General features: G+C 36.8%; 3 protein-coding genes and 1 pseudogene across 4 annotated transcripts; 1 reads left to right on the top strand and 3 right to left on the bottom strand.

Annotated features, from left to right (window-relative positions):
* Positions 1-66: 66 nt before the first annotated feature.
* LOC125187114 (myosin-17-like) lies at positions 67-16357 on the bottom strand. Its single transcript, XM_048083635.2, has 39 exons — positions 15935-16357; positions 11558-11686; positions 10167-10310; positions 9919-10064; positions 9662-9818; positions 9490-9548; positions 9183-9342; positions 8922-9071; positions 8669-8805; positions 8378-8524; positions 8172-8273; positions 8040-8097; positions 7844-7945; positions 7627-7664; positions 7323-7449; positions 7054-7224; positions 6164-6295; positions 5928-6037; positions 5742-5802; positions 5394-5571; positions 4736-4941; positions 4526-4645; positions 4343-4441; positions 4046-4267; positions 3648-3787; positions 3421-3538; positions 3298-3348; positions 3125-3205; positions 2837-3007; positions 2525-2680; positions 2222-2428; positions 1844-1981; positions 1684-1754; positions 1471-1570; positions 1338-1394; positions 1184-1240; positions 1005-1085; positions 829-911; positions 67-632 (listed from the first exon to the last, which is right to left on the bottom strand). Exons 1-39 carry the CDS (start codon positions 15935-15937, stop codon positions 518-520), a joined length of 4584 nt encoding a protein of 1527 aa, XP_047939592.1. The 5' UTR covers positions 15938-16357; the 3' UTR covers positions 67-517.
* A 3763-nt stretch (positions 16358-20120) lies between these two features.
* LOC125186678 (protein RETICULATA-RELATED 3, chloroplastic pseudogene) lies at positions 20121-21429 on the bottom strand (annotated as a pseudogene).
* Positions 21430-22987: 1558 nt separating this feature from the next.
* Positions 22988-24939, top strand: LOC125187637 (uncharacterized). 2 transcript variants are annotated; one of them, XM_048084259.2, is made up of 4 exons: positions 22988-23209; positions 23557-23628; positions 23742-24094; positions 24159-24939. In XM_048084259.2, exons 1-3 carry the CDS (start codon positions 23065-23067, stop codon positions 24083-24085), a joined length of 561 nt encoding a protein of 186 aa, XP_047940216.2. In that variant the 5' UTR covers positions 22988-23064; the 3' UTR covers positions 24086-24094; positions 24159-24939. The 2 variants fall into 2 exon arrangements, with proteins under 2 accessions (XP_047940216.2, XP_047940218.2); XM_048084261.2 differs by having other exon boundaries at positions 22997-23209; positions 23569-23628.
* A 264-nt stretch (positions 24940-25203) lies between these two features.
* On the bottom strand, positions 25204-26411 carry LOC125186324 (uncharacterized). Its single transcript, XM_048082674.2, has 2 exons — positions 26083-26411; positions 25204-26001 (listed from the first exon to the last, which is right to left on the bottom strand). Exons 1-2 carry the CDS (start codon positions 26347-26349, stop codon positions 25705-25707), a joined length of 564 nt encoding a protein of 187 aa, XP_047938631.1. The 5' UTR covers positions 26350-26411; the 3' UTR covers positions 25204-25704.
* Between the last annotated feature and the right edge of the window lie 729 nt (positions 26412-27140).

Genomic DNA, 27140 nt, shown 5'->3' with positions numbered 1-27140 from the left:
CTTATTTCGTATTAAGCTATGCCTTTAGCCAAAAAGTAAATGCAAGAAATAAATAAAATGGAAGGGTAAGAGAAGAAAAATCCTTCTATTATAGAGAAAATTAAATTGAATAAATCACTCTTCAAACATATACAATTTCTTGTTGACAATCTAAATCAATAAAAGAAGAATTAATACCCTTCAGCCACTCTTCACACAACTATCACTTTACAGCACACGAAAAAAACAAAAAGAATCATGAAGAAACGCCAATGCATATGCTATAAATTACATATCATGGCAAACCTAATTAGGCCGTGTGGCCTTCCTAACAATGCCCCTCACGCCGACGAGGCACGAGGCCCGAAAATTGGAATTGACACGGACAACAACCAATTACTGTTGGCCGAGCAAATTGTGATGAAAATATACAATGGAAATGAACACAATTATAGTAGTATTGTATGCACAAAGATTCACATGCTTTTCTTGTATGGATTCAACTTCAATGGCGATGGTAGCAAGATCATGATTCGGATCATTGAAGTAAAAATACGAATCCCGAGTTTTCACGGAGTAACGGGGGAGGTTCCACATCAGCCACATCTACTTGTGGCATGGTTTTGGAGAGGTCATCAACAGAGAAGGGAATGCTGCAAAAGGTGGTTAAAAATTAAAATACATAAATTTAATTATCAGGATACATCATCCAATATAATGGAGAAATGATTTTCTAATATTGATTTTATTTTTACATTGTTGTTGCAGCTCTTACACAAAGACAGCTAACTGAAAAGGAATCAATCTTGCTGGTAAAAAGGGAGTGTAAACCATGAAAAGAAGACCTACCTCGAGTCGTCATCCAACAAAAAGGAACTGTTAACCGAATTCTGAGAGTCCTCTGTCATCATAACTCTTATACTTGAAATGACCTACAAAATGTGTAGGATATGACATAAGTCGACAGGAACATGGAAACGAGAATGAGGTCGTGCAAAGACAGACTGGTTAAAGAAACTGCGTACATCTGCAGAAACACTATGAGTGCCATATTTATCATCCCAGTACATGGTGCTAATCCTGTATAGCTGTTGAATGCTTAGCACCTGTCAAAACAATGTAGACGTTTAAACACGAAAATAGTTTCTTAAGAAAGTCTATTGCAGTGGGGAAAGAAATAAAAGCAGGATGAAGGTCAACTCACGGGACAAAGTTCATTCGTAAGTTCATTCAAGGTTTTCTTGGGCTTTTGATGAATGACCTGAAATACGAGCCGATGAGGATTCAATTAGCAAACAATCAATACAAACATGATAACTATGTTGGAACCATCGATGAATTGAATGTGAAATTCTCACCAAAAATCCAACTGCCTGTCTAATATGCTTCAGTTCATCCCAAGCTGAGCCTACATACTGGTCACCGTATATGTTGGTAAAAGCACTATATAAGGTGGTTGGTAACAAAAAAAATAATCAAAATTGAGCTTACTTCCTCGGTTGCATTAGAGCACCATTGTTCTAATTCAGCCAGCCCTGATTTGACGTACTCCCCATTGCTGAATGAGCAACATTCGCGCCGTAAAAGAAGGCTGAAAATATACGAAAAGAGAAGACATCAAACGACATTTCCTCTGATGCCATTTCTAAATCCAAAAGGATATTATTGTAAACAACATGTATTTTAAGATCACAGATGACTTGCCTGTTGAATAATTGGACATTGATGAAAGAAAATATTTGAGTGAAAATCTTCCGGACCAGGATAGATGGAACCTATATTGTGTAACAGCAAGAATACGAGTATATATTAAAGAAAGAACAGATTTCAAATAACCCAAATTTAAGAAAAAATCGGAACTTACATAATTTGCTTTCATGATCTTCAAGTAATTGTTTAGATTTTTCACAATGCTCTGCCAATGAGCAATTAGTGCTTGTTGAGCAACAGCATTAGCTTGGGTACGGCCTTTAACTAAACTTGAACGAGATGTCCTGGGAGCCTGCGTAAAATAAAGAAAGTTTCTCACTCGGCATAAAATGAAATGATGTGTTATCAACCAAATGCCATACACATACTCTGAGACTAAAAGCTTAGTTTTAACTTAATACATGTTCCGGACCAGGATAGAATCTCAATTATGGGGACAGCCGATACAAACACAAGAATAAAAATGGGGAGTGGTGGAGGAATCTAAAATTGGAATCCAAGTACCATTCTCAACAGGTATTGCTAGATTTACCTGGATACATAACCCAATCAAAGGAGAAATTTCTTTCTTTAAGTTGTCTCTGATCATTCCATATATTTTTTCCAGAAAAGCAGTAAGCTGCTGCTTGAACAACAAGGCGGGATACTTGGCTTCTACTTGCCTCACATCTTCTAGTCTACCAAGCATCCGACCATTCAGAAACGACACTCCAGGAGTCTGAGGTGAGGTCCTCAATCCCTTCAAAAATCAATGACAAGAATAACAGAGGCGTAAAAACTCAAGTATGACCAGGTGATATTCAGAAGGCAGAGAGAATAACACGGCACTACATACTTGTGACATCCTCCCAAAAAGAGAAGCTGATGATGACCTCCGTCTGTGGGGGGTTAAGCTAGCTGCCCCGCTTGCTTTGAGTGTATGTTGAAGCAGCATTAACAGAGTCGATGTATTACATAACCAGTAGGCTAGAACGACATTGTTATCAGGGACCTGCAGAGGAGTTCAAGAATCAGTAATTTTAGTGGTTGGAAAGACATCATTGTATAGCTTCCTTGGCCAGACAACTTCATGAAGACTTAAAGCAAATTCACATGTCAAGTGATCATATAGTGAAGGCTATAAAGATGTTCATAACAATCTACCAACCTCTATGGACGAAGCTACAGACTGAATTATGCGGTCAAACACAGTTGTCCTCTCAACCTCAAATGACCTCCAGTGAAGAAGGCTTTTGTAAATAAGACAAGCAGCGACAGGTTTGCCACCAGCGAAACCCAGATCTTGAGATATACATTTCACCAGAAGGTCTTGATTTTCCTATGGAACACAGAAAAATAGATCAATAATTGATTGGGGTTAGAGGAAAGAGGTGTACGGAAACTTGCACAGCCATCATAACTTTAATTCGGATAAATACATTTGCAAGCTACTTACTTGCTGCTTTTCATTGAGAGATTTCTGCGGTTTTTCTTCAGATTCAGGTTCCTTTGGAGATGCAACAACAAGAGCTGTATCCTATCATAAGAAACAGAGAATACATATAAGAACCACAAAGTGCATAATTTTTACACTGTTACAATGAAAAATCACAGTGGTGACAGTCTTACATAATTAGGCTTCGTTTCTGCATTGTGAATATTTCCATTCTCCTGAGGTCTCTGTAACATTAACAAGGAAATAAGAATGTATAAATTGAAATAAATATGACAATGAAATCAAATCAGCAGTACCTGAATGATAGCTGTCCTGGTTCTTGCAGGCATAGTTTTCCCTGTAGGTGACATGGTTAGGGCTTGTTGACGAAGTACTTGATTCTCCGACTCAAGGTTCGATAGCTTCTCTTCAAGTCTGATGTAAGATAGGAAACAATCACAATATAAAAACAAGTCACAAAGAAAAAGTAGATATTGACCAAATGAATATCAAATAATTCCACATTTACTTTCAGTAAATATACCTTTGCGTGGAATCTTGAAGCTGATCCACTTTTCCAGCAGCCTCCTCTAACTTTTTAGCAAAATCCACATTTTTGGATTCAGCTTCTGCACAGACCTTTTTAGCCTCTTCTGCAGCCTGTTTCTCCAAAAGCAGCAAAGCCTGCAGATAATAGTGAAATGGGTTGTAGAATTACTTCTTAGTCCATCATAAAATATTGATTATATGACTAGCAAATCAAAATAAACTTATCAAAAAGGTGACTGAAAATAGATTCTATTCTCAATAACCATTGAAAGTAGAAACCAGTTAATTAGACGCTGCTGATAGCACGTCACTCTCTTTTCATAAGTTCCCTATTAGCATGTAAACAAAGATGTGATCAAAGCAAATGCTATTACAGTCCACAATTATTCTTACCATGAGACTTTCTACCTCGGCTGTTAATGCATCAATCTTTGTTGTGTCTTGGACCACAACTGGGGTTTCTTTAATGACTGGTGGTGCATCTTCGATTGCCTTGCGAGCTGCTTCCTGTTCTTTTATCACCCTAGCGTTTGCTTCTTCCACTTGTATTTGCATTGAATGTAATGCCTCCTGCAACTTAGTAATTTCTTGTGCTTTTGTTTCCTCCAACTCGGTCTACGTTCAACAAAATGTCAATCAAGTCAAGTAAATAAATAGTTAAGGACCACAAAAATTTTCAAAATGACTTACCCTTAATCGCTTCTCAAACTGCAAGCGCCAGGTAAGCTCCTCTACTTTTTTTTCTAGCTTGTCTTTTGCTTCTTTTAAGGCTCCTGTTTCCCTAGAAGCCTGTCCATAGACAAAATGTCATACAATGTGCAAGAAGATATCCGACTCTCTTAATAAAAATAGACAAAAAGGATTGATCAGAACCATTCGAAGCTTTCGGAGCTCTTTGCGGGCAACACGTTGCCTCCAACCACATTGTGTAACAATAGCAGCCTTTTGGAGACTTTTATAATACGAATATTCTCTGTGACCACGTGCATGAGCCTGCATATGAGCAGCGAAAGGATGTGTCAATAGTTACAATCTCCAGTTGCATTAATCCTCTGTTGGACAGTATGAAAGTGATATCATAACCTGAATTTTAATTGCAGCCTTGGTCTGTTTTCTGAATCTATGTTCGCCACGAGCGGTCATTGCCCTCATGCCAGTCTGCACTATGATAGCAGAATTCTGCAATGCTTTGTAAGATATCCGGGCAGTGTAGCATCTGAAGTTCTTCTGAATCTTAAGAGCAGCAGCTTCACGTCGCAATTGCTCATAGAAATTGCAAGCAGAAATAGCTAAATATTTACAAATAAAACAAACGTTATGTTTGAACAAGCAAGCATCTAAAATTGCTACATGGCAGTTAATGGAATCATAAGCAAATGGCAAGATGAAGTTCAAGGCACATGGAGAATCTTCTAAAACTCTATGGAGCCATACAGAGTGTATTAAAAAATTCAAGCAATGATTGTAGCACCACTGGTAAATTTCTCAAATTAGTCAACAAGCTATATCAACGCAGAATTTTCTGAATCTATAAGTAATTGAACCATCACAAACTTAGATCATGAAGTTAATATGTGCACACAGACAATGAGTCTGGCCAGTGACTTGTAAATGACACTTCCCCTGTAACTTAAAAAGATATGCATAGTCTTTCCTTGTATAGAGTTGATTTTCTTGGAATAAATAATAAAATCTGAAATCAAATATTTGGATATTTGGATGTGAAAAATATAGAGGTTACCTCGCCAACATGACTGTAATTGTATTGCAGCTCTCCTCAATACAACAAAATCTCTCCGAGCAATATAAGTACGAATTTGCCTTTGAATTGTTTTGGCTGCATTTCCAAGAACTTCTGCTCTTCTAGTATCTAGTTCAGCCATCTGACCAGCTCGAAGGAAGACCTTTGTCTTACCTAGCTGCAAATTCAAATTATAAAGGCATAACACAAGTATGAGACCTTGTATCATAGAATGTAAGTATGTGACAAAAGTCATAGCACGGTGATATTTTCAAGCCCAAAAGAGATAATAATTGTATGTATTTGACATTAATAAAGGGAAAGTTTAACCATTTTTTATGCAATTACCTGATACCCCTCTAATCTCATTTTATCCAAGATCATCTGACATGCAGCCTTGTCAGGAATGCTGCACAGGTTAATATCATATTATCATGGACTTGTTCATAAGCAAAAACAAAGCAACTCAATAGCAGATAAGAAACAAGTGTTAGATTGAAAAAAAATCCGTTTAAAGCATCATCAGAGACTTACTTCCCATCTAAAACTTCAGGAGCAAGAACACCAAACCGCAGAAGAAACTCATCAAACAAACGTCTGGTGGGGTATCCAGCACAACTGATTCTGATAGCTTCGAGAACACCCTGCATTGTACCGAATAGTTTATTACATGATCCTCCACGAAGAGATAGCGATAATTCAAAACTCAAACAAAGCTTGTATGATTAAATGTTGTTCCAAGCAAGATCAAGGTTTCACAAAATACTTACACCACATCGCAGTTGCTGAATAATGTTGACATTCTCAAAAATGGCAGGCTTCAGGACATTGTTTGGTTTCACACATCTGATGTAATGAGGTTCTGTTGAATTCAGTGTATCCATTAAAGATACAAGTTGCAGCTGCAGGCATAGATTTGGTTAATGCACCGTACAACCCACCAATTGTAAATAAGCTGAAAACTCACAATGCACTTTCCGGAGCCTTAAATGAATCTTAAGGAACAAACTCACAAAAAGATTTTTTTGGCATCAATGTAAACAAATAATTGTAAGCATAAGCCAGACATCCACATATACTGTATCAACTATTCACCTCCAAATCCACAGTATTTTAACAGCAATTATGCCCCTCCATATCTTCTGTTAATGTTTCTAGCCCAACAAATCAGAATCTCAATGCAACACCTATAACTTGTGGCAGAAACAATTCGAAAGAAAGTGAATCTACCAGCTCACAGCCACGAGGAACTTAAAGAACAACTTCAAATTATTTAATCTTAACAATCGAAGTTGTTCCAATGTGTCAAACTGAAAATCCATGTATAGAGACTAAACCAGACACTTATAATCAGATTGTATCATTTCTTTTTACAACTCTAGACAGACAAATTTGAAGTGAAAAAGGGGGGAATTACAGAATGCCAAAGCAAACTATAAAATGGTTATGTTTACTCTTCAGTAGCTAAGATGTGTCAGAAATTTCTAGGGGTGATTACAACCAAATAGATAATATGCTCCAACTATATGTTTATCTCACATCTTTGAAAGAAATAATCAGCATAAACATGTTTCCTAAAGATTCCACTCCACTACAAGTGCCTTAGATATTCCGTGGATGTAAAAAAGGCTTTGTAAGAACTAGAGAAATTCGAGATAACCTTAAAGCGTGATCCTATTGATGAAAACTTGGAAGACTTCGATGATTCTTCTGGACTAGGAGGAAATAAACCAGCTGCAAAAGAGCATTTTGAAGCTGTTAATAAATCTTGATGTTCTGCCACCACATAATCTTTGTTCTTGTCCAGGAAAAGATCTGCCATGTATAACACCTACAATTTCAGAAGAGGTACAAGATGTTATTTTTACAAGTGTCTAATGCAATTGGTCGCTAGATAAGCTTATATTTGAAAAGGCAATGCATCATCACCTCTCCTGCATAGTGAGATATTGCAAAATTGGTACGCGAGAGTTTGGGTTTGATGAAGCGCTTATTTTTGCTAAAAGTCTGATACAACTTCTGAGCAAATGTTTCATGAGTAGATTTAGGAAACATGCTGCACAAAAAAAAGTAAAATATTAACAGCAAAATACATAGAAACAGAAGCTTAAATGATAAAAAAAGTGTAAGATAAAAACCCAGCCACCTCAATGACAACAATTGATCTAAACCAAGTTACACAATAAACTTGAACATTAGGAAAGTAATGGACATAAACATTAAGAAGGCATACCAAGCTTCATCTAGCAACGAAATTATTCCTCCTGGTTTCTGCACAAATGGAAGAAAATGATATATTACTGGCATGGACTAGTTTACAGAATATTATTCGGGATTCAAGGAAATCAATAACTAAAAGTATCTATGCCAAATAAGATAATAATCATTAATATTCATAAAAAGCAATAAAATATACGCAATCAAACAAATAGAATTTCAGAGCCTCAAACCTTCTCAATTAGATCTAAAACATCTTGGTTATCAACAAACTCAATGTAGCTCCAGTTAATCTGTTCTTTCTCATAATCTTCTTGTTCCATCTTAAAGACGTGCTGAAACAAATAGGTGGATGCTTAAGACCTCCAATAAGTAGATGAGATAATATATTAGAAACAATTTTGATTTCAGTAAGAACTGAAAAAAAACCTGGTTAAAATGCTGCTGCAATTTTTCATTCGTATAATTGATACAAAACTGCTCAAAACTGGCACCATATAAAGAGTCAGAACAACACAAGTGAACTTTACATTGCAAATGATATATACAGGTATAGCTTGCCTGTTTTGCTTAAAACTTTCAAAACCATATATATCAAGAACTCCTATTATTGCTTTGGAGTTACGATCCTGCCCAATGGAGATATTTATTTTTTCCACAATCCTGTAAACAGTACAGAGCGAGAGTTCAATTCAAATATCTAAAATGCATGTTACATTACATATATTATACCTGTATATTTAGATCACTAAGTGCTTTTACTTTACCAGTCAAAAAGTCGAGAATATACAGTCTTTGCCAAAGCATCTCGGCTACCCAATGCAGCTTCTGGATCAAGAGTTCTGGTGATAATTTCCTCAGGTGTCACCATAACTCGCTTAATAAGTGCATCTTCCAAGCTCTTTGGATCACACCTATTGAAAACAAGTTCAGCATATATAATTCACCACAGATGGATATGATCATCCTTTAAAAGTCATGGGGAAAAAAGAATATAAACAGAGAGAAAAAAAAAAGAAAGAGAGAAAGAGAGAAAGAAAGAAAAAGCATCTTCCTACTTGAGTAATTCAGCAGTCGTGTTGAGATGAAACCTCGACTTCTCATCCTTAACTACCGAAGAATCAATCTCCTTCCCCTTGGAAAACTCAATATTACCTAGATGAAGAATTGCAGCAACTATCCTGAATATTGCCTCCTAAAAAGACAAAATGCCATTAGAAATTTAGAACTTAATAAATTTTGACATTGAATATAAAATTGAGAAATGAAACAGGTGGGCACATAAATATAGTTTTTTTAGGGAGGTACAACCTGCTCATCCTCACTTATTCCGACTATATCCATAGCCCTTCGAGTCGCAAGGTATTCTTCAGCATCACTTACTCCATCGAGTTTGTAACACTTGGATTGATTTAGATAGTGGAATGATTCTGGGCTTCCAAGCTTGTATTTCTCTCTTTCCTACAGAAAATGGATTCCATATTACAAAGATGGATGCAGCTCTAGCAACATATCATATAAGATTTCAGAGAAATAAGGAACAAAACCACAAGAAAAAATGAGAAGAAGTACTTCAGGTGGTGCTGCACAGAGAAGATAGAAGCAATGGTAGTTTCTTTCAGGATCTGAAATCTGGCAAACGCGAGATCTCTCCAGCAAGTAAGTTCTAACAGCGGCTCCAGATATCCTCCCACTTTTGTCAAATTGGATCTCAACGAATTTACCAAAACGACTGTATGATGCAGCCCATTAAAATCAATGCCATGTAGTTAACTTTTTCAAACAAAATACAGGAAATATGTTCAATTGTGCAAGTAAGATCTTAAAATAAAGTATTCTCAAATATGTTTAGTTAGAGAAGCTCAGCAGAGTCACTCACCTTGAGTTATTGTTCCTGACAGTTTTGGCATTTCCAAATGCTTCAAGAACTGGGTTTGACTGAATTCATTACCAATAGAAAACCAATTCAGACAACATCTTAATCACCAGACTTTGTATAGAGATTCTGTTTTGAAGAAATATCGATTGTCAAGCTTAAGCTCCAAGCTTACCTCTAGAACTTGTTGTTCAACGGTTCGTCCTTCTACTCCAGACCGACCACCCAAATATGCAAGATATCTCATGAGCATCTTAGTTGTTTCAGTTTTACCAGCACCACTTTCTCCACTAACTAAAATGGAGTTGCTCTTTCCCTCATTGATCATTGCCCTGAGAGAATAATATAGCATGTAATATTTACCACACAGATCTCAAAAAAATACTAGGGGACAAAAATATATCTAAAATTATTCTGCATGTTTGTCAATACCTGTAAGCAACATCTGCAATTGCAAAAACATGAGGACTTAGCTCTCCAAGTGCTGCCCCTTTGTATTGCTCCATCATGTGAGTATCATACAGATGGGGTAATCTTTGGAAAGGGTTTATAGCAATCAGAATATTTCCAGTATAAGTCTGAAAAGTAAATGGACCACACAAGAGAACATTAAGAGAACTACTTTTGCACTTTTGCTAGATTATAGTTCTAAAAGTATAAAGGTATAACATCAGGCTTACATATATTTCGTTTAGTTCATATCTTGTCGCCAGGTTTTGCAGGACCCCTGGTTCATGAAGATATGAAAGCTTAGTCATATCATCCACACCTCCAGGTGGTGCTTCAGTATCCTTCGGAAATACTTTAGAGATGTTCGCAACAACCTGCGAGGATTAGGATACTATATTTTCAGGTGACTTGGGGAAAACCTTGGAGCCATGACATTGTAAGAAGACTAGAACAGGAACTGTGGAAACTATAATATAGCAGGCCTAGCCTGCCCATCATTCCACGAGCCCAACATTCTTTTTAAATACTATTAAAAAATATGAAAAATAAGGTTCAATCATTACCCAATATAACTGCAGATAAAGCATACAAGCACATAAACAAACATATTGGCTGATCCTAGAACATAAAATACACTAATAGTAAAAAGAAATAATAACTGAAGATTGTTATAACGGTATAAACTTGCAAAAGCAACACATCCATCGGTTACGGAACAAGCACAATGGTAAATGAGAAACAGTATGAGCTTCTAAAGAAAGACAATTTAAAAATGTGCCCGGAGTTGATGTTGAAGGGGAAGAGCAACTTGAAATATTAGGACAATGATCGTTCCAGGGTCATCAGCAGCTAGGTGTTTTTCAAGTATTGACATGTCAGTATCACAAACATCCGCTGCATGTATGTCCATAGGCTGGTGTAGATACCAAGAAGATGTTACAAGAACATTATGTTTTTCAAATTTAATTATAATCCATCTTATGTTTATTTTTTTCAGTTTTAGCTGCACTAGAGAACTACCTCCAACTCAAACATCACAATAAAACAGCAACAGAGAGTATTATGATCCAATTGACCACAGTAATCAGAGACCAAGAGGCAACCCTAAGGAAACACGAGATAGCCATTTTGACTACAATCAATATCACCAGACTCATGAATTAATACAAAAAATCAAGTTAGCAAGATCAGTTAGCATTGATGGGTTCATGTGAATTAGCTGCCACAGTAAATTGATCCATCACTCAACTACTACTAGAAATAAAGTGAAGTGACTATTCATAAAGTATTCATCAGTTAGTTTTCAAGAACAAAATTTTCAAAATGGGGTTCAGTTAATATTCAAAATTGAAATTTTGAATCCTCATCTACAGTAAAGAAACATTTATCAAGTGACATGTCACATGAGCAAAAGTAGTTCAAAGTAAAAAAATAAATAAAAACATAAATCTAATTTTGCTGTGAACATTCAAAATCATATTTGAAGAAATCACTAATAGATACTAGAATGAAGCAAAGCAGATTAGTTGTCTCGAAAACCAAAAATTGGAGAAGATTTTGACCCATAACTAACAGAAGTAATAAATCACTAATAAGCAAGGGAGAATGATTGAGTATATACCTGTTTCCCATTTTTAGTTTTCACATGAACATCTTGCCCGTTTATCCGGCTCACTTGTCCATCAACCCATGCCAAGGCAGGATCCTCAACCCATACATGAGAACCAACTGTGATATTAACTGGTGATCCCTGCAAGAAAAGAAAGAAATTTGTTGGACAATTTGACTGAACAAGTATTACTCTCTATATTACACCACATACACAGACTACAAGATTCAGGTTGAGTTCTCCCATTAGAGAGAAGAAAACAATTCTTAGAAAAGATATAAAAAAAATACACTGGTGAAAATATTCATTCATGATATATAGCAATGCATGTTGGATATTTTAGTGTAATTGGATTAACTTGATTGATCAGTATTATCATAATGAGACATCATATAAGTCTGGAGGTGCGGATTGCGCGCTTATTTGAATTCATTATGATGTTAGGGGCGAAGCCCCTAACAGATGAACGGGAGTCCGGGGGCAGCGCCCCCGGGTAGCGGGGTCCAAGGGGCAGAGCCCCTGGCTGGGGTCGAACTTAGAAATTTTTTATTTCCAACGAAGTTGCTGTGTAAGAAATTCATCCGAAAATGTAATTTCTGTAAGTCAAAGGACTTGTTTGCAATTTCGGAAACCTTTGAAATCAGTTAATTTCAGTTATGAAATTAACAGACGCGCGCTGTTTCATCTTGATAAAACGCGCTGGTTCATCTTGTTAAATCTGATTGATTCTCGTTTGGTTCATAAGTTTTTTTTCTCAGATATCAACATAAGAGTTCTGTTTTCTCTGAATTTTATCCGATCAAATATTTTGGTTGAACCGCCGAAATTGATTTGATCTGAAAGTGATTTCATCACGACTTTCAGATTATCCGTTCTGTTTCTGTTCAGTATATTGAATCTCCCTTACAATGCAAACTTACTATGGATCCTGAACTCTGCCCCTCAGTGGCTTAGTAGCAAATAATAGAGAAGGGGAGTTGAGTAATATAGGCTACATGGTTTTAATTGCAAGCCAAATACAGAAAGAAACCACATAGGCTACATAGTTTTAATTTCACGCCAAATACAGAAAAAAAGCCACTTAGATAAGGGAGATTTTAGTAACACAGCTTTAATTACATTTAGCAATGCAAACTTACTATGTACTAACTAACGGAGACAAAAGAAAAACCTATAACCTGTTACACTTCCCATCCTATATGGACAGCAAAAATAGATTAATATTGATATTCTTCTACCGCTGGTTTTCTTGACAATATCAGATAAGACCTCATATTTTGACTAAGATGTCTTTCAAAATACTCCCCCCCGTTCCATTTCACTTGGCCTTCATTCCTGTTCGAGGTTTCCCACATTACTTGGCATGTTTTTTTGGGTAATCACTTTACACTTCATTAAATATGTAGGCCACACATCTTACACTACAATCTTACTCTTCTAAATGACCACACCGAAAAGAAATAGGTCAACTGAAGTGGGAAGGAGGGAGTATAAATTATGGCAGGATGGTGAAATTATGATAGTTTACTCCAAATATGTTATTGTATGGCAGAGTTATCTTCCGTTATGACTATCCAAATATTTCATTTATCATGTGTAATTTATAGGATTTAGATTTGCAAATTGTAATTTTTAATTTCAGATTTTTATCAACGTTTTATATAGTTTTTCCAATATTCTTAATTCCCTTCGAGGCTTCGACAATATTTAGCCTAAAAATCAACAATGTATTAAAATTATAATTTATTAAAGTTATATATGATAAATGAAATATGATCACATATATTTCATATATCATGTTTTACTTTTGTAGTTATAAGTTGTAATTTATAGGATTAAGATTTGCAAATTATAATTTTTGATTTCAGATTTTTATCAACGTTTTATATAGTTTTTCCAATATTCTTAATTCCCTTCGAGGCTTCAACAATATTTAGCCTAAAAGGCATCAATGTATTAAAATTACAGTTATACATGATAAAAAAAAAATGCTCCTAGAATATAGGAAAGGGGCCAGAAATTCGGACAAAGATATTGTGTTGCGCAGTTCCACCTCAAAAACAAAATTTATTGAGTTGGCAGAAAGTCAAATGTTATGGGGTATCTGAACTTCAGCCAAAACATTAGGCAAAATTTTTGCACCTTAGTTCTTTTACCTATTAGTAACAAATGAAAAGGATAGCATAAGATTATTTTTTTGAAAAAAATTATTAGTGGTTCAAAAAAGAATGTCAAAAGTCATGCATATTGCTATTTCTATATACTAGTACTTATAATAAAATATCTCTTATTCTATGAATCTTACTCATATATGAAATGACTTGGCATTGGAAATACTAATTAGAAATGAAAATTATGCAAGTACTATATTGATTTTTATATTGAAGATGCATTTACATTGAAACATATTAGAGCATTCATAGTTCAATAGATGGCATAGGGTTTTTTTTTAGTAATTAGAACTGTAGTTGATCAAACTCCAAAAGATGTCGAAACAAACATATTTCCTATATTTTTCTACATACAGTAGGGGTGAAATGGAAATAACTTTGTTCTTAGTTAATAAATCTTTAAGTGCTAACAAAAATAAATTACCAATACACATGCCCATACCAATTTATTAAAACAAGATGATTTTAATTTATATAGTACTACTATAAGATAGTAATATAACAAGGTCTGAAGTATCAGCTAACAATGGTCCAAGAATTCCCTCAAGGCCACAAGTCATAATAGATCGATAAGTATCAGCTAAAGTGCAACAACCTCATATAACAAGTAGCAGATAGAGATCCATTTACACAGGTTAAAATATAGTTTAAGTAATCAGATCACATCAGAGATATTGTTCTGCTATTTAGTGCTGAAAATGAGATGAGGATGTATTTAGCCTATTAACATACGCTATGGAATTTTTTTCATTTTGTGTTTTTTGGTATCCTTATAATATCCAGAAAGCAGCAATAGGTCTCACTAAGGAATCTCGATACAGAAACAAACCAAGAAATGTCCACACCAATTTCGATAAAATAATTAATGTTGTGGCAAGCAAAAAAATCAGCAACATCGTGAAGCCTTGAAAGAAAAATGTTTTTAAGTTACAAAGTGAAAATCCAGCAGCTATATGATGGATGGTGTGGAGAAAGTTCCAGCACATGCCGATAAGTAAAAGGTGGCCAAGGTTTGCCAAAATGGAAAAGAAGGTATTAACCATCAAGACAAGAGCTCACAGAAGCAAAAGTTAGTGAGCAAGTGCCGTAGGAATGCATGACAATCATCTGTGTGGTTGAGAAAAGAACTACAAAGATATAACGGGACTTGGTGAAGAGGAGTGATTGGTGGAATATGGAAACAACTATAAATTCGTCGGAAACAGAGGGGTAAAGGAAATTTAAGGCTGAAGGGATTGGTGGAAGCTGACTCGAATTTCCTGGGAATCAGGAAACTTGATCTATGTTCAAGAAAAGCCACATATCAAGCTCAGTGCAGGGAGCAAATCTATGAGGATGGCTATGAACTATGATAACTCAAGATTATTGTGTGGTTATAGGAGGAGAAAGTCTTGAGATACGCAAAGGCATTTTCAGGATTAAGAAAGGGACACAAGTCCAAACGCGAACAAACTTGCAAATCAATTGGAAATACCTAAAGTCTAAAGTAAATAGGCCAGTATTACAACCCCATTCCAAGTTCTAATTCCATCATGGTCACTAAAAGGATAGGATTCTAGTTCATACTTTAGATAGGAGGCTTCAATAAGAATGGATAAGCTACATCACGAGAAATCAAAAGCCAAAAAAACCTATCATTGCCTTGGGCTCACTAATTGCCACTTGTCAATTAACAGGTTGAGAGATGAGCATTGGCTAACTAGATTGGAACCGAGACACATCATGTTAAAATCCTTAGTGTTTGGGATGCGGGTCAATAAGCATTAAACGGCTCAATATTATTTTAAGCTCACATATACGGTAGCATTCATATGAACGATAAAAGACATGCATCGAAAGATGAAGCAACCGGCATTCCCCAATTTTTAGCATATGCCATTGGCAGCTCCTACGCCGCTTCCAAGTTACAGGAAGTCGTTTCCTAACTAAAACATCCAATTCAGATTGAATAAATGGAAAATCATCAAATTGGTCAATTTCTGCTAAATGTTAGTAATTTAAAAAATTTCATCCACCTCACTAAGGATCAAACAATCTCCTTCCCCAAATACAGCAGAATGCAATTTATCTAAGTTCAGACGCCAAAGTTACAAAAAAAACACACATTGCATAATCATTTCCAAATCAAATCAAAAGTGAAAACAAATCAAACCAAAATTGCAGCTATGCAAAAACAATCAAAACGGCAGCAGAGAAGTCGTTTTACGAATGAACTTACCATTGACGAATCTGGTAAGACTCGATCTCCTGCTCCTCAGATCATCAACACAGCGAGAGCGAGAGCGAGCCCTCAACTCAGCGAGTCAGATCGGCGCCTCCAGAATCTCCGCACTTGACAAAAAGCAAAAGCAAAGTCTCCTTTTTTTCCTCTTGATGATTAACTTAAGGAACTTCTCCCCCACTAACAATTCTCTCTTCCAAACAGTTATACACCAAAATCCAATCCAGGAGATATGATTAGTGGAATAAGATTGAATAACAATTGGATCGTTGTTTCTCTCTCTAGAAATGTGCTGTCATGGGGAAGGTACTGTTTCTGTAATTTAGAAGAATTTTTCGCTGTACATTCTTACTCTAGAATTAAATATATTCTGAGCTCTCTCTCTCTCTCTCCTGTACACAGGCAGACAATGACGGGATTACAGGGCGCTTTACACCAAGTCCGACATTACGGGCTGTTACATGGAGTATACCAAATTATGTTTTTTTTACATTTGAGTTCATGAGAATTGTCATATTCCAGATTGACCCCTGTGTTACCTCTTTGGTAATTAATTATTGCTTTCAAATTTGATTGGGAGTAATTATCGTCATTTACAGTCAAAACTTGTCAACTCATAATTGTGCGAAAGGCTAATTAGTTGTCAATTAATATTAATACGTATACATAAATTTTCCCATTTTAGTAGTAGTAAGTAGTAACCCATAGATATAAACTAGTGTACTAGAATGGAACTCTATGAAGTTAAAAGGTCTATATTTAAAATTTTGAATAATGTTTTTGTAGGTTTGAGCCGATCATATACACGTCTAATTTTATTTGTTATGTGCCATTTATAAATTATTACCCATAACCATAAACATATTTATCATGTTTTTTTAATCAAAGAACATATTTATCATGTTCGAATCGAGCAATATGCATACTATAAAAATGTGAATTTGCATAGGAAATTTGAAAATCCATTAAAAAAATAAAATATTTAGAATCGGGTGAGATGGTTGGGCGGCCGCAACCTTGATTTCATTTTTTATATGAGAAAATATTGTAGTATACAAATTTAATGAAATGTAGTCTTACTTTGCAAGTCTACAATTTTTTGCATCGACTCTAAAATGTAAAATTAATGTATTGACTGACTCGATGTAAAAAAATTTCACCCGTTTCCAACCTTTTGCTTTTAGCTAAAGAATCATCTGGATTATTGTTTCTTGTGTGGTGTGGGTGACTAATAGACAGTTTTCTCAATATTAATTTTATTATTAATGCTATAGCATTTGTTTTCTCGAAATTTCTGAAGTATATGCCTTCAGAACTAAAGTATATGCCTTCAGAACGATGTATTCCCTCCGTCTCACTGAAAATCTAATATGTTTTCTTTATTTTTTTTCTCCATTCCTCTTACTTATGCATTTTCTTTCTCTATTATTTTATCAATTTTGCATTAAAAATCGTATCGTTTTCAAAATTCCTGCTTTTAGAAAACGGAGGGAATATTATTATTTGAATTATTTTTATTTTTTTTGTAAATCATGCTTTAGTTTTATTCTCTTTGTTTGTATAACTCAGATTTAAATCTTCCAAATCAGATTTAATCGTGTAAATTAAGTTTAATAGTGTAATATTAAGTTTTAATCATGTAATATCAAGTTTTAATAGTGTAGATTAAATTTGTGTAATGTCTACCCATATTAAATGATGTCACTAACATATTCGTGTAGTGTGCAGTCGTGTGAGTCATGTTCGAATTTGGAATGTAGCAAGTTAGGTTCGTGTTTAGATTAGACCTCATGGGGTTGGGTCGGATGACCCGATAACAACTCAATCCATACGAATTGCCACTTCTAGATTAAAGTATGAAAGACAATAAAATAAGTGTAATTAAATGTTTTATTTTGTGTTATAAAGAAAATGACTAAAATAACTTGACGCAACACCAAATGAAATAATAATCAATTAACTTGAGATGAAGGGAATATTTATTTTTGTTATATAATTTGAATTTTGAGAAAATGTTGATCCATTTAAAATTAGAGGCAACAACATTATCAAAAATTCTCCATTAATTTCCAATTGTTTTAGAATAAGATTTAATTAGTGCATGTATTTTGTCAATCATGTCAGATTTAAGATTTTGGCATACATTTCGCGATTTTAATTGAGCAATGAAGATAAATTTTATCGGAAAATTTGCCTTTTTTACTCCACTAAAATTATTGAATACGGATTATATGTTAAAAAATATTTGTCTTTATATTATAACCAACAAAGTTCATAAATGAGGTTTAAATTTGGGCTTAGGGTTACTTAATAGGAGGTGGTTAAAAATAGTAGCAAGATATAATTATAATCTTAATTTTTGAGATTATTTAGTAGAGGTGAGTTAGCTATGACTAATTATCACTTGACTATCCATTAGAATTAAATTATGAGATATCTCATGAACCAAACATAATACAAAGTTAATCAATGTAATATATTCTTGCAAATCGAATATCCTCAAAATCACCGAATTAATCTTATTCTAATATGACGAAAATTGGCCATGAACAATTAACCTTTATCAAAGTTGGAATGTAAAAAAAAAATTGAAGTTAATGCTACAATTTAAACTTTGGCAAATTTGCCTTTGTTACTCAATCGAAATTATCAAATAATATGCCAAAATCGTTGTCTTAATACATACTCCGACAATGTTCTCTTAATCTAAAATGATAAAAATTTAACCACAAACTCGATATTGTTGGTGCTACAGTTTTTATAAGAATCACAATTAGATAGTTTTTCAAAGTTAAATATACTCTATTGAAAAAGAAGTTGATACTATAATTTAAATTTGATTGAAATTCAACCTTTGAAAATGCAACAACGTGTTAGTACATCTATACCTTTACAGTATAACAAATTTAATGCAACAATGTATAATTACATATTTTAAAACTTTGTCAAACCAAATGTTCATACTTTTCACTCTTCACTATTACTATTTATTTTTTCTCTCTTACTTTACCATTTATACATTAAAACTCGTGGCGAACTAAATGTTCATACTTTTCAGGACTCAGCGACATGGCCGAGCGGTCCGCTCCAACTCAGGGACTAGGAGTCTTTCCACCTTGCTCACACCCGGACTGCTCGGCCTCAGCAGCTTCGTCAAGCCGTGCGCACTGTGCTTCTGTTCCCGGCAGTGTCGTCACCCGGATTGGATGAGTTTGGGTCACACTCACCCGGGCTGCTCGGTCCATCTGTCTTCCCTCCCGGAACCTTGTCCTTGCCGCCTCCTCGTCTCATAGCTTCTGGATCAACGTGGCTGGGCTCTCGAGTTTCTTCTTGGACATAGATCGTATTGTTTGCCTCCCAAGCATTCTCAACGGACTCGGCTTCCCTTGTTCTTCGATCTCGGCTTCCTTATCCATATTACCGCATGTTGTGTGTCATGGGCGTGGGCCTTGGCAAGTGGTCTTTGGGTTGTTCTGTGGGCCTGGTCGTTGGGTTGGCGCTTGAGCTTTATCCGAGCCCAGCTTAATGCGTTTAGACCACCAACCCAATCCAAGCCAATGAGCCATATCGCCAATATGACGCGGCAAAGCAAATGTGACTGACACATTGGATGTCGCACGTCATGTCTAGTGCATTCCAAACACACCAAAGCATTCTCTGCACTCATAGACATGCAAGAGCTATTCTCTCTGCATTATCTTTCTGTCAAAACTCTATCCCCACTACCCTCACCATCATAAGTTCGTTGGAGCTCTGCTGTTAGCGGAGCTGCTACTTCAGAGACGAAGTCGTTGATCACTGGGAAGGGCACACCAATCTGAAAGCACTACCTAGGTATATCTCGTCTTATGAACGGAGAACTCCTCAGACTTAACTTATCTTTTATATTATATTTAAAGTTTCAAATCTGTATTTCAATCTAGTTTATTCCATGTAATATCGCTTTTCTTTTTTTTGATTGTATTACATCCTAGTAGTGTTTTATTTCATACCAGAAATTTCACAACACTAAAGCTGACAGGTAGAAGTTAACCCTATGACTTAAATCTACTAGTAATTAATTTAACCAACCATGTACTAGCTTGCCCAAATCATGATATAGTCCTCAACCATTGCATAACACAAGGAAAACCGAAGACAGCCACTTCCCCAACGTTCAACTAGCAAAAATCACAGTTGAAAGTTGAAAAACAACAATGAAGGAAGTGTGTTATAAGGCAAGATTAAGCATAATCCACATCGATCGATCATACAAGCAAAGCAGAGCAAAGCAATCTAATCCAAAGCAGCCTTGCCGCCCTCTTCCTGATCCACAACCTGCGATCCCATCAACCTCGCCACCGTCACGAAGGACATCCCCCCGAGCACGTTGTTGAAGCACCTCAACACCACCACCAACGACTTGAACACATTCATCGGCAGCTTCTTCGCCAGTATAAACTCCACCGCGTTCAGCACCTGATACCTCAAGTTGCTGCTCACCCCAAGCTGCACCGCCCACGCCGATGCGTTCAGCAGCGTCGGCGGCGCCTTGTTCGGCCTCACAAACTCCGGGTCCACCTTCTTCCTCAGCTCGATCAGCCCGTTAGAGATCGCCGTCCCCACCAGCCCCGCCGTGAACCCCGCCGCCGCGAACAGCAATCCCTTGTACACGAACGTCCCCAGCCTCTCCACCACGGTGAATGCGCCTGGCTCGAACATGTGGCTCGCCGGAGACCCGGAGAAGATCGACGGCAGGCTCTGCCCTAGCGAAGACGAGGTTGGGGCTAAGATGTACATCAGCAGCAGATTCAAAATCGACCCCACTACCATGGTGGAGAACACGAAATCCAGCTCGTTCAGGCCGAAATTAGGGCGCGACGCCATGTCGCCGAGAATGCACGCGCTCACACCTACTAGCTCCTCCATCAACACCTTGAAAGGGAACTGTGGATCGGCGACGACTCTCTCTCTCCATCCGGTTAAAAACGCTCCGATTGGTCCCAATCCGTTGTCGCGAGGAGAGTTTCCTTCGCCGCCGTTGTCACCTCCTCCTCCGCCGCCGCCGCTGCTAATGCCGGCACCGCCGCCGCCTCCGGCGGCGTGCGGTGTACTTAATTTGGAATCGAGATTAGGGTTTGAGAATTTGAATTTTGTGCATTGGGGGAAATTGAGGGAATGTGAAGACGTGGAGGTGGTGATGAGGCAACGGTGGGTGGGAAGTGAAGAGCAGCAGAGCTGAGCCATCGCCGCTATCTCAAGCGGCTGAGATATGCTTCTCTCTCGAAGATTGATTGTTTTGGAAGTATAATTGAGACGAAACGAATTTGGAACTGCAGCTAGAAACTGAGAATAATCAAATGTCGATGAGAATTTGGATGCTCATAACATAAATGTATATCTAAATGAAAAATTGTGTTAATGGAGGTTTTGGGTGAGAATTCTGCGAATTACAACAATGATATTGAGAACTGTAAACACCAATAGCAGGAAGAATAGTGTCTCTCACACATATCCTAATATCAACATCTTCTCAATAAGACAAACACACAAATCCAGCTTCCAACATAAAATCCAGAAAAAAATTTAAAGAATTATTAAAGGAGTTGATATTCCAATTGTTTGATGTGGTCTAAGTGGGATAATGATTTGTGGGCTTACTATTGGATAGATATTTGAATTTTGGGCTACTTAAAAGAAATACCAATACTTTATTCTTTAGGGGAGGGGAGTGATCAATTGCTAACTCATCATTTAATTGCTAACTACAATAAATTTAAGGTCATATAATTTTAGAAAACGTGTAGTCTACAATTTGCCACGTATAATTTTTATTTTTATTAATTAAATCGAAAAAGATAAAAAAAAACTCCAGATTATGATTTTGGATGAAAATGTCAATATAGTGTTTCGAAAATATCAACACAATGCTTTGATAATGTCAACACAATTTAGGATTGACATTGTATATGTTTTATGTTGACATATTATCTTAGCTGCATTGACATTAACTGTGCACGAAAAATACGAAAATTCTAGATTTTTTTTTTCAAATTTTGACGTCGGAACATATGCATGTAGTATATCGTTGGAATCCTTATAAAATTATCTGTAATTTAATATATATTACTTGAATTTAAAGTTTTGGGATTTCTTTTAAAAGTTAGATATAACTAACTTGACATTAATACCCCTATTGATATTTTTGGAATTAATCCTATGGCCTTATGGACGTTTTTTGTTGATCGTATTGATATTTCGTGGTTGATGATCTAGGCCTTTAATTTGAATATCTAATGGTTATTATTGAATTGTAGTTAGCAATTAAGCATTGAGTTAGCAATATAACACTCCCCTTGTTCTTCATATAATATATGCCAAATTTGGATGATTTTATAAACTCCATCCGTCCCAAAAAAAAAACAATTGGTATATGATATAGATTTTAATGTAGAATTGGTAAAGTAAGAGAGAAAGAGAAAAAGTAAGCGACAAATAGTGTAAGTAGTGTTAGTGGAATAATGCGTAAGGTTATTATTTGTTGAAAACTTTCCATAAATAAATATGCTTTATTTTTTTGTAAACGGCCAAAAATGATAAATGTGCCCTATTTTTTGTGGACGGAGAGATTATGTAGTAACTTTTTTTATAAAAATTAATTTTTCAATTCAATCGAATTCAGAATAAAAAAAAAAAAAAAAGAAAGAGAGAGAGAGAGTCTCGAATGCTCATCCCTAAACTCAGGATAACAAGTACAGATAAGTGGAGTACATATTTTAGTTTCACACCAATTGCAATGTTAAGCCCAATAGTAGAAGAACATTAGCCCATGTAATCGTGTCAAATCGCAAACGAATAGCAAAAGCCTAAGGGCGTGTTCATGTTATTTGTTATGGGATGTCCCTAATATAATATTGTCAAGATTTGGTACTGTTCAAGCATGTTATGTTTTGAGCAATTCTAGTGTTCAAGTTCTCAGAGATAAGTCAGTAAATGGAATTTTCATTTATTTATCTTCATTTATTTGAATCACCCCACAAGGTATGTTGTCTAAATTGCCCTCGTCGAAATTATATCCCGCCCTCTGAATTCATGTCGTGCCAAAAGGGTGAAGTCAATTTCATTTCAATTTTGGCTTTCTTCAAAAGATGAGCTCCTCATTTCTGAAATTGGAGAAGTGGGGTGAATCAAATTTCGCTGCAATTTGGGTGTCTTCAAAAAACGTGCTCAAGCCATTGCTCAAATTGGAGAAGCGGAAGGCCAGGATGCAGTCGGGACATCAACATGGCAAAGGTATGGATAACTTTTCTTCTTCAAGCTCGACGTCGTCTTCGATTTTAAACTCAATTGTGGCGATTGTGGTTTGTTCGATTGATGGGTTAAACTCAATTTGTGGGTCATTGAATTTAATTTTTGGGCTCTATTATCATTTGTTGTGCTTGATGTGCCTTCGGGACAAGAAGTGGTGTTGTGCTAATTATTATTGCAACAACTGTCATATTTGTGCTAAAATTGTAGTTTGAATTTGATTGAGTTCCTATTTTCATCTCACTTTTATGCGGCCAATTTCCTTAAGTTGATGTTTGAAGTGAAACTGGCACTGAAGTGATCTAATTCATCTCTGACTCCTTTCTGTGGAGGTTCGAATGTAGGTGTTAGCAACTCAATGAATTGTCCATCTGGGGATAGTTCAAAAAGCTTTGGTGTTGACGGTATGTTTACCACCTCTTCACAAGATGAGTGATGATTGTTGCAATAATCTTCTGCAGATTGGTCAATATTTTGTAATTAAATTCTGATTGGGATGATGCATTTTGTGTTCCAGGCCTGTCTGAGACGAGGAGGAATAAGTTTCGCAAGGGGGAAAGATCGCGACGGATGTGGACTGCTAGGGAGGAGGAAATACTGGCCGCTTCACTGCTAGAACTCACTGCAACAGGCTGGAAAGCAGACAACGGATTCAGGGCGGGTTACCTGAGTAAGATAGAGGACAGTCTCCATGCAGAGTTCCCCAATACGGACTTGAAGGGCAACCCGCACATAAACTCAAAAATGCAGGCATGGAAGAAGAGCTATGGCAGTCTACGATTGATTTTGGGTCGAAGTGGTGTAGGGTTCAACAATCATGGTGATTACAAGATTGATTGCAGTGACGACCAATGGGACTAGATAGTACAGGTATGATTCAGTTGTTATTCTTCACGTAGTGTTAATTTTACTAACCAATTCGACAACAACGCAGGCAGACACAAAGGCCAAAGGAATGCGGAACAAGTCATGGCCCTTATGGGAGACATGGAAGTCTATATTTGGCAAAGATCGCGCATCCGTGGGAGGTGCTGAGCAGTTAAAAACAGCTGCAGTTCGCCTGCGTGCCCAGGCATCCGGTGGCAGTCAAGTTAATGAAAATGACTACCACCCATGCTTCGAAGATTTCATCCCAGAACCATACACACCGGTGGCAGACACCACTGAAGCAAATGAGAACAGCTCTGGCACTACAGGTAAGCAGGCGTCTACTACCAAAGCATCTGAAGGTAAGGGAAAAAAAAGATCCCGCGACTCAGAGCTAATGGATTTCCTTGGCAACCTCTACGCTGAAACAAACTCCCGTCTTGAGATGCTTTCGACCCGCATTGGCTATGAGTTTGACATGGGTAAAGCACGACAGGAAATCTATGACAAGCTCGGCACTGTTGAGGGACTTACCTTGGCTCAGCGCTATAAGCTGTGCAATATTTTAGGTGACAAGAACTAGCGTCTGGAAGTATTTATTGGCATGCCACCTGATGCTCGTCTCGGTTATGTTCTATCCCTTCTTGAGGACGATCAGAAGGTTGGGTGATTGAATCAAGGACTTTCATTTTGGCTTTGAAACACTGCCACTGTTTTATATATATATGCATAGTGGAGTGTGATTTAAACTAAGCAGACTGCTGGTATTTTTGGGTATGTATTAACCTTAATTTCAATGCTAGTGCATGAACAAATTGGTTTTTGTGTATGTATTAATCTTATTTCCAGTGCTAGTGGCTGAATAACTTAGTTTTTTTTGGCGTGCAACCACTTCTTATTTCCAGTGCTACTGCACGGATAACTCAATGTAAGTGGAACAACTATGAACCTTGATCTTGTTTTATTTTTGTATTTGATCAGATTGCAAATTTTATCAGTCTCTACAAATGGATATAGAGTGCCTTGTGTTAAGACATGGCAGCAACAGACACAAATGAGCCACTTAGATGTATTAGCTTGTTAAAGAAATGAGATGAAAGTTTAATTCACAACACAGTTTAATTAAAGAGCTAACAACAACACTCCACCATACACAAACAAACAACGAGGTCCAATGACTACACCAGTGTCCATTCCTGGAGTGTGTGTTAACTAAAACCACAAAAACTACAACAATACAATAATATCCTACCCTACCGTGCAACAAGTAATGAAACTTAGAACCACCTCATACCATGACACATCTTAGACACCATTATAACATACCTAAATACATTGAAGCACACAAAACAGAAGCCCTTGCACACTTTGAACTACCAATAAACACAATATCACGGATCATAACACAAGGGCTTCAACCACCCAACTACAGGGTGCTCATGGCCGCTTAACATTATGCGGCCACCCTTTCATCGGGCTGTTTGAGCCGCAGGAACTTGCATGAGGCGACTTCAAGGCTGAAGGACCTCCCACGTCGCGAGATGGGCCGGGTGGTTTGGGAAGCATCCTTCCCTTCTACTCCCGATATCGCATATACCCGTCCGCCCCTAGGTCTACGAAGCAGTCTCCGTCCTCGGTAGTGGACTCAAGATCAACAGCTCTGCGTCCTCGTCGAACAACTTTCGGTGAACTTTTGGCCCAGGGAACACGACCGGGGAGTTAACTTCTTCTTCTCCTTCGACGACATCGTTGATTTTGATCGAATCAGAATGTATCACTTCGGTGTTGTCAGAGATGACGACCACCGTAGTCTGGCCCTCGACCTCTACGTCATCTAACCCAAACACACAAGCGAGGCGTGCGCAAATGGGTTCTTGCTGATAGAAATACGCACCCGCGAAGGCGTTCATCTACATTCAACAACATGTTACAGCTTTGCGATCATTAGATGATTTTGTATACAGAATTGGCAAGTGCAAAAGAAACAATACCTTGAGCATCTTCTCCCATGAGTCAGCCGGTGCCACAATAGCTTTCGTTGGTGCGTCTAGGCACGCACCACGGATGCGGAGGACAACTTTGAACGTGTAGTACCGCTTCCGCAAAAGGTCGACCCGATCCTTAAGCTCAAGCTCGGAGAAAATTACATCTGCTTTGTCCTTCATCCACTCTGCGGCTAACGGTAGGAACCACGAAGGGACGGTGGACTTCGACCATTGCATCTCTCCCTTCAACATGATGAGGCAGTCCACCACCATCACATGCCAGAGACCATTTTCCTTTGTATAAGAAATCTGATTGAGGTGGAATACTCATCTTTGTCTTTAGCGTTGGTGTGAATAATGAGCAAGTGTGTGAAGTTAGCTAAGCAACTGACGAGTTTAAAACGGATGAAGGTGATTAATGACGATTGACATTTATCTACCCTTTGCATTGCCATACCCTTTATTAATGAGGAGGATCGTATCACCTGCAGCCAGCAGTAATTGAAATTTCCCCTGGCTATATAGAGTTGAGTTGGTCTAGATTGACTTCAATGAATTTTCAAATCAAGAAAATAAATGAGCTAAAGTAAAGCAAGTGTTTCTTTGGGTGGGTAATATACTTGAGTGATTTAAAATAAAGAAATTGCAAACATATATCAAGTAAATAAATGCATTCGGCCGCTTTGTGTCTACATCCAATTAATATGGGTACTACAACATATATACATTCCAATTTATTAAGCTAGGAAGGCAAATAAAGAGACCGAGAATGGCTCTCACTGACTTAATTAAATGCCCAACTCTACAAGTCTTTAATCTATAAAAATTGCAAGTAAGAAAATAAAGTGTTTGATTAATATACAAAGTTAATTCCCCTGGTTATGGTCAGTAGCTATTGTCCCTTTCATTCTCAAAGATTAATGGATTCTCCTTCAACGTATTTATACTAAAATAAAGCATAATATAATGTTAGGGGACATAAAAACATAAAAGAATAATTACTAGAGCAATATCTGACAAATAGTCATTAGTTAAAACCATAGATTTTACATGTACCTACAGTT

This window comes from Salvia hispanica, chromosome 5 (genome assembly GCF_029641045.1).
Source record: "Salvia hispanica isolate PSC_SH4W2 chromosome 5, Shi_PSC_v1, whole genome shotgun sequence".
Lineage (NCBI taxonomy): Eukaryota > Viridiplantae > Streptophyta > Magnoliopsida > Lamiales > Lamiaceae > Salvia > Salvia hispanica.
This window is presented reverse-complemented; position numbering and strand designations above follow the sequence as displayed.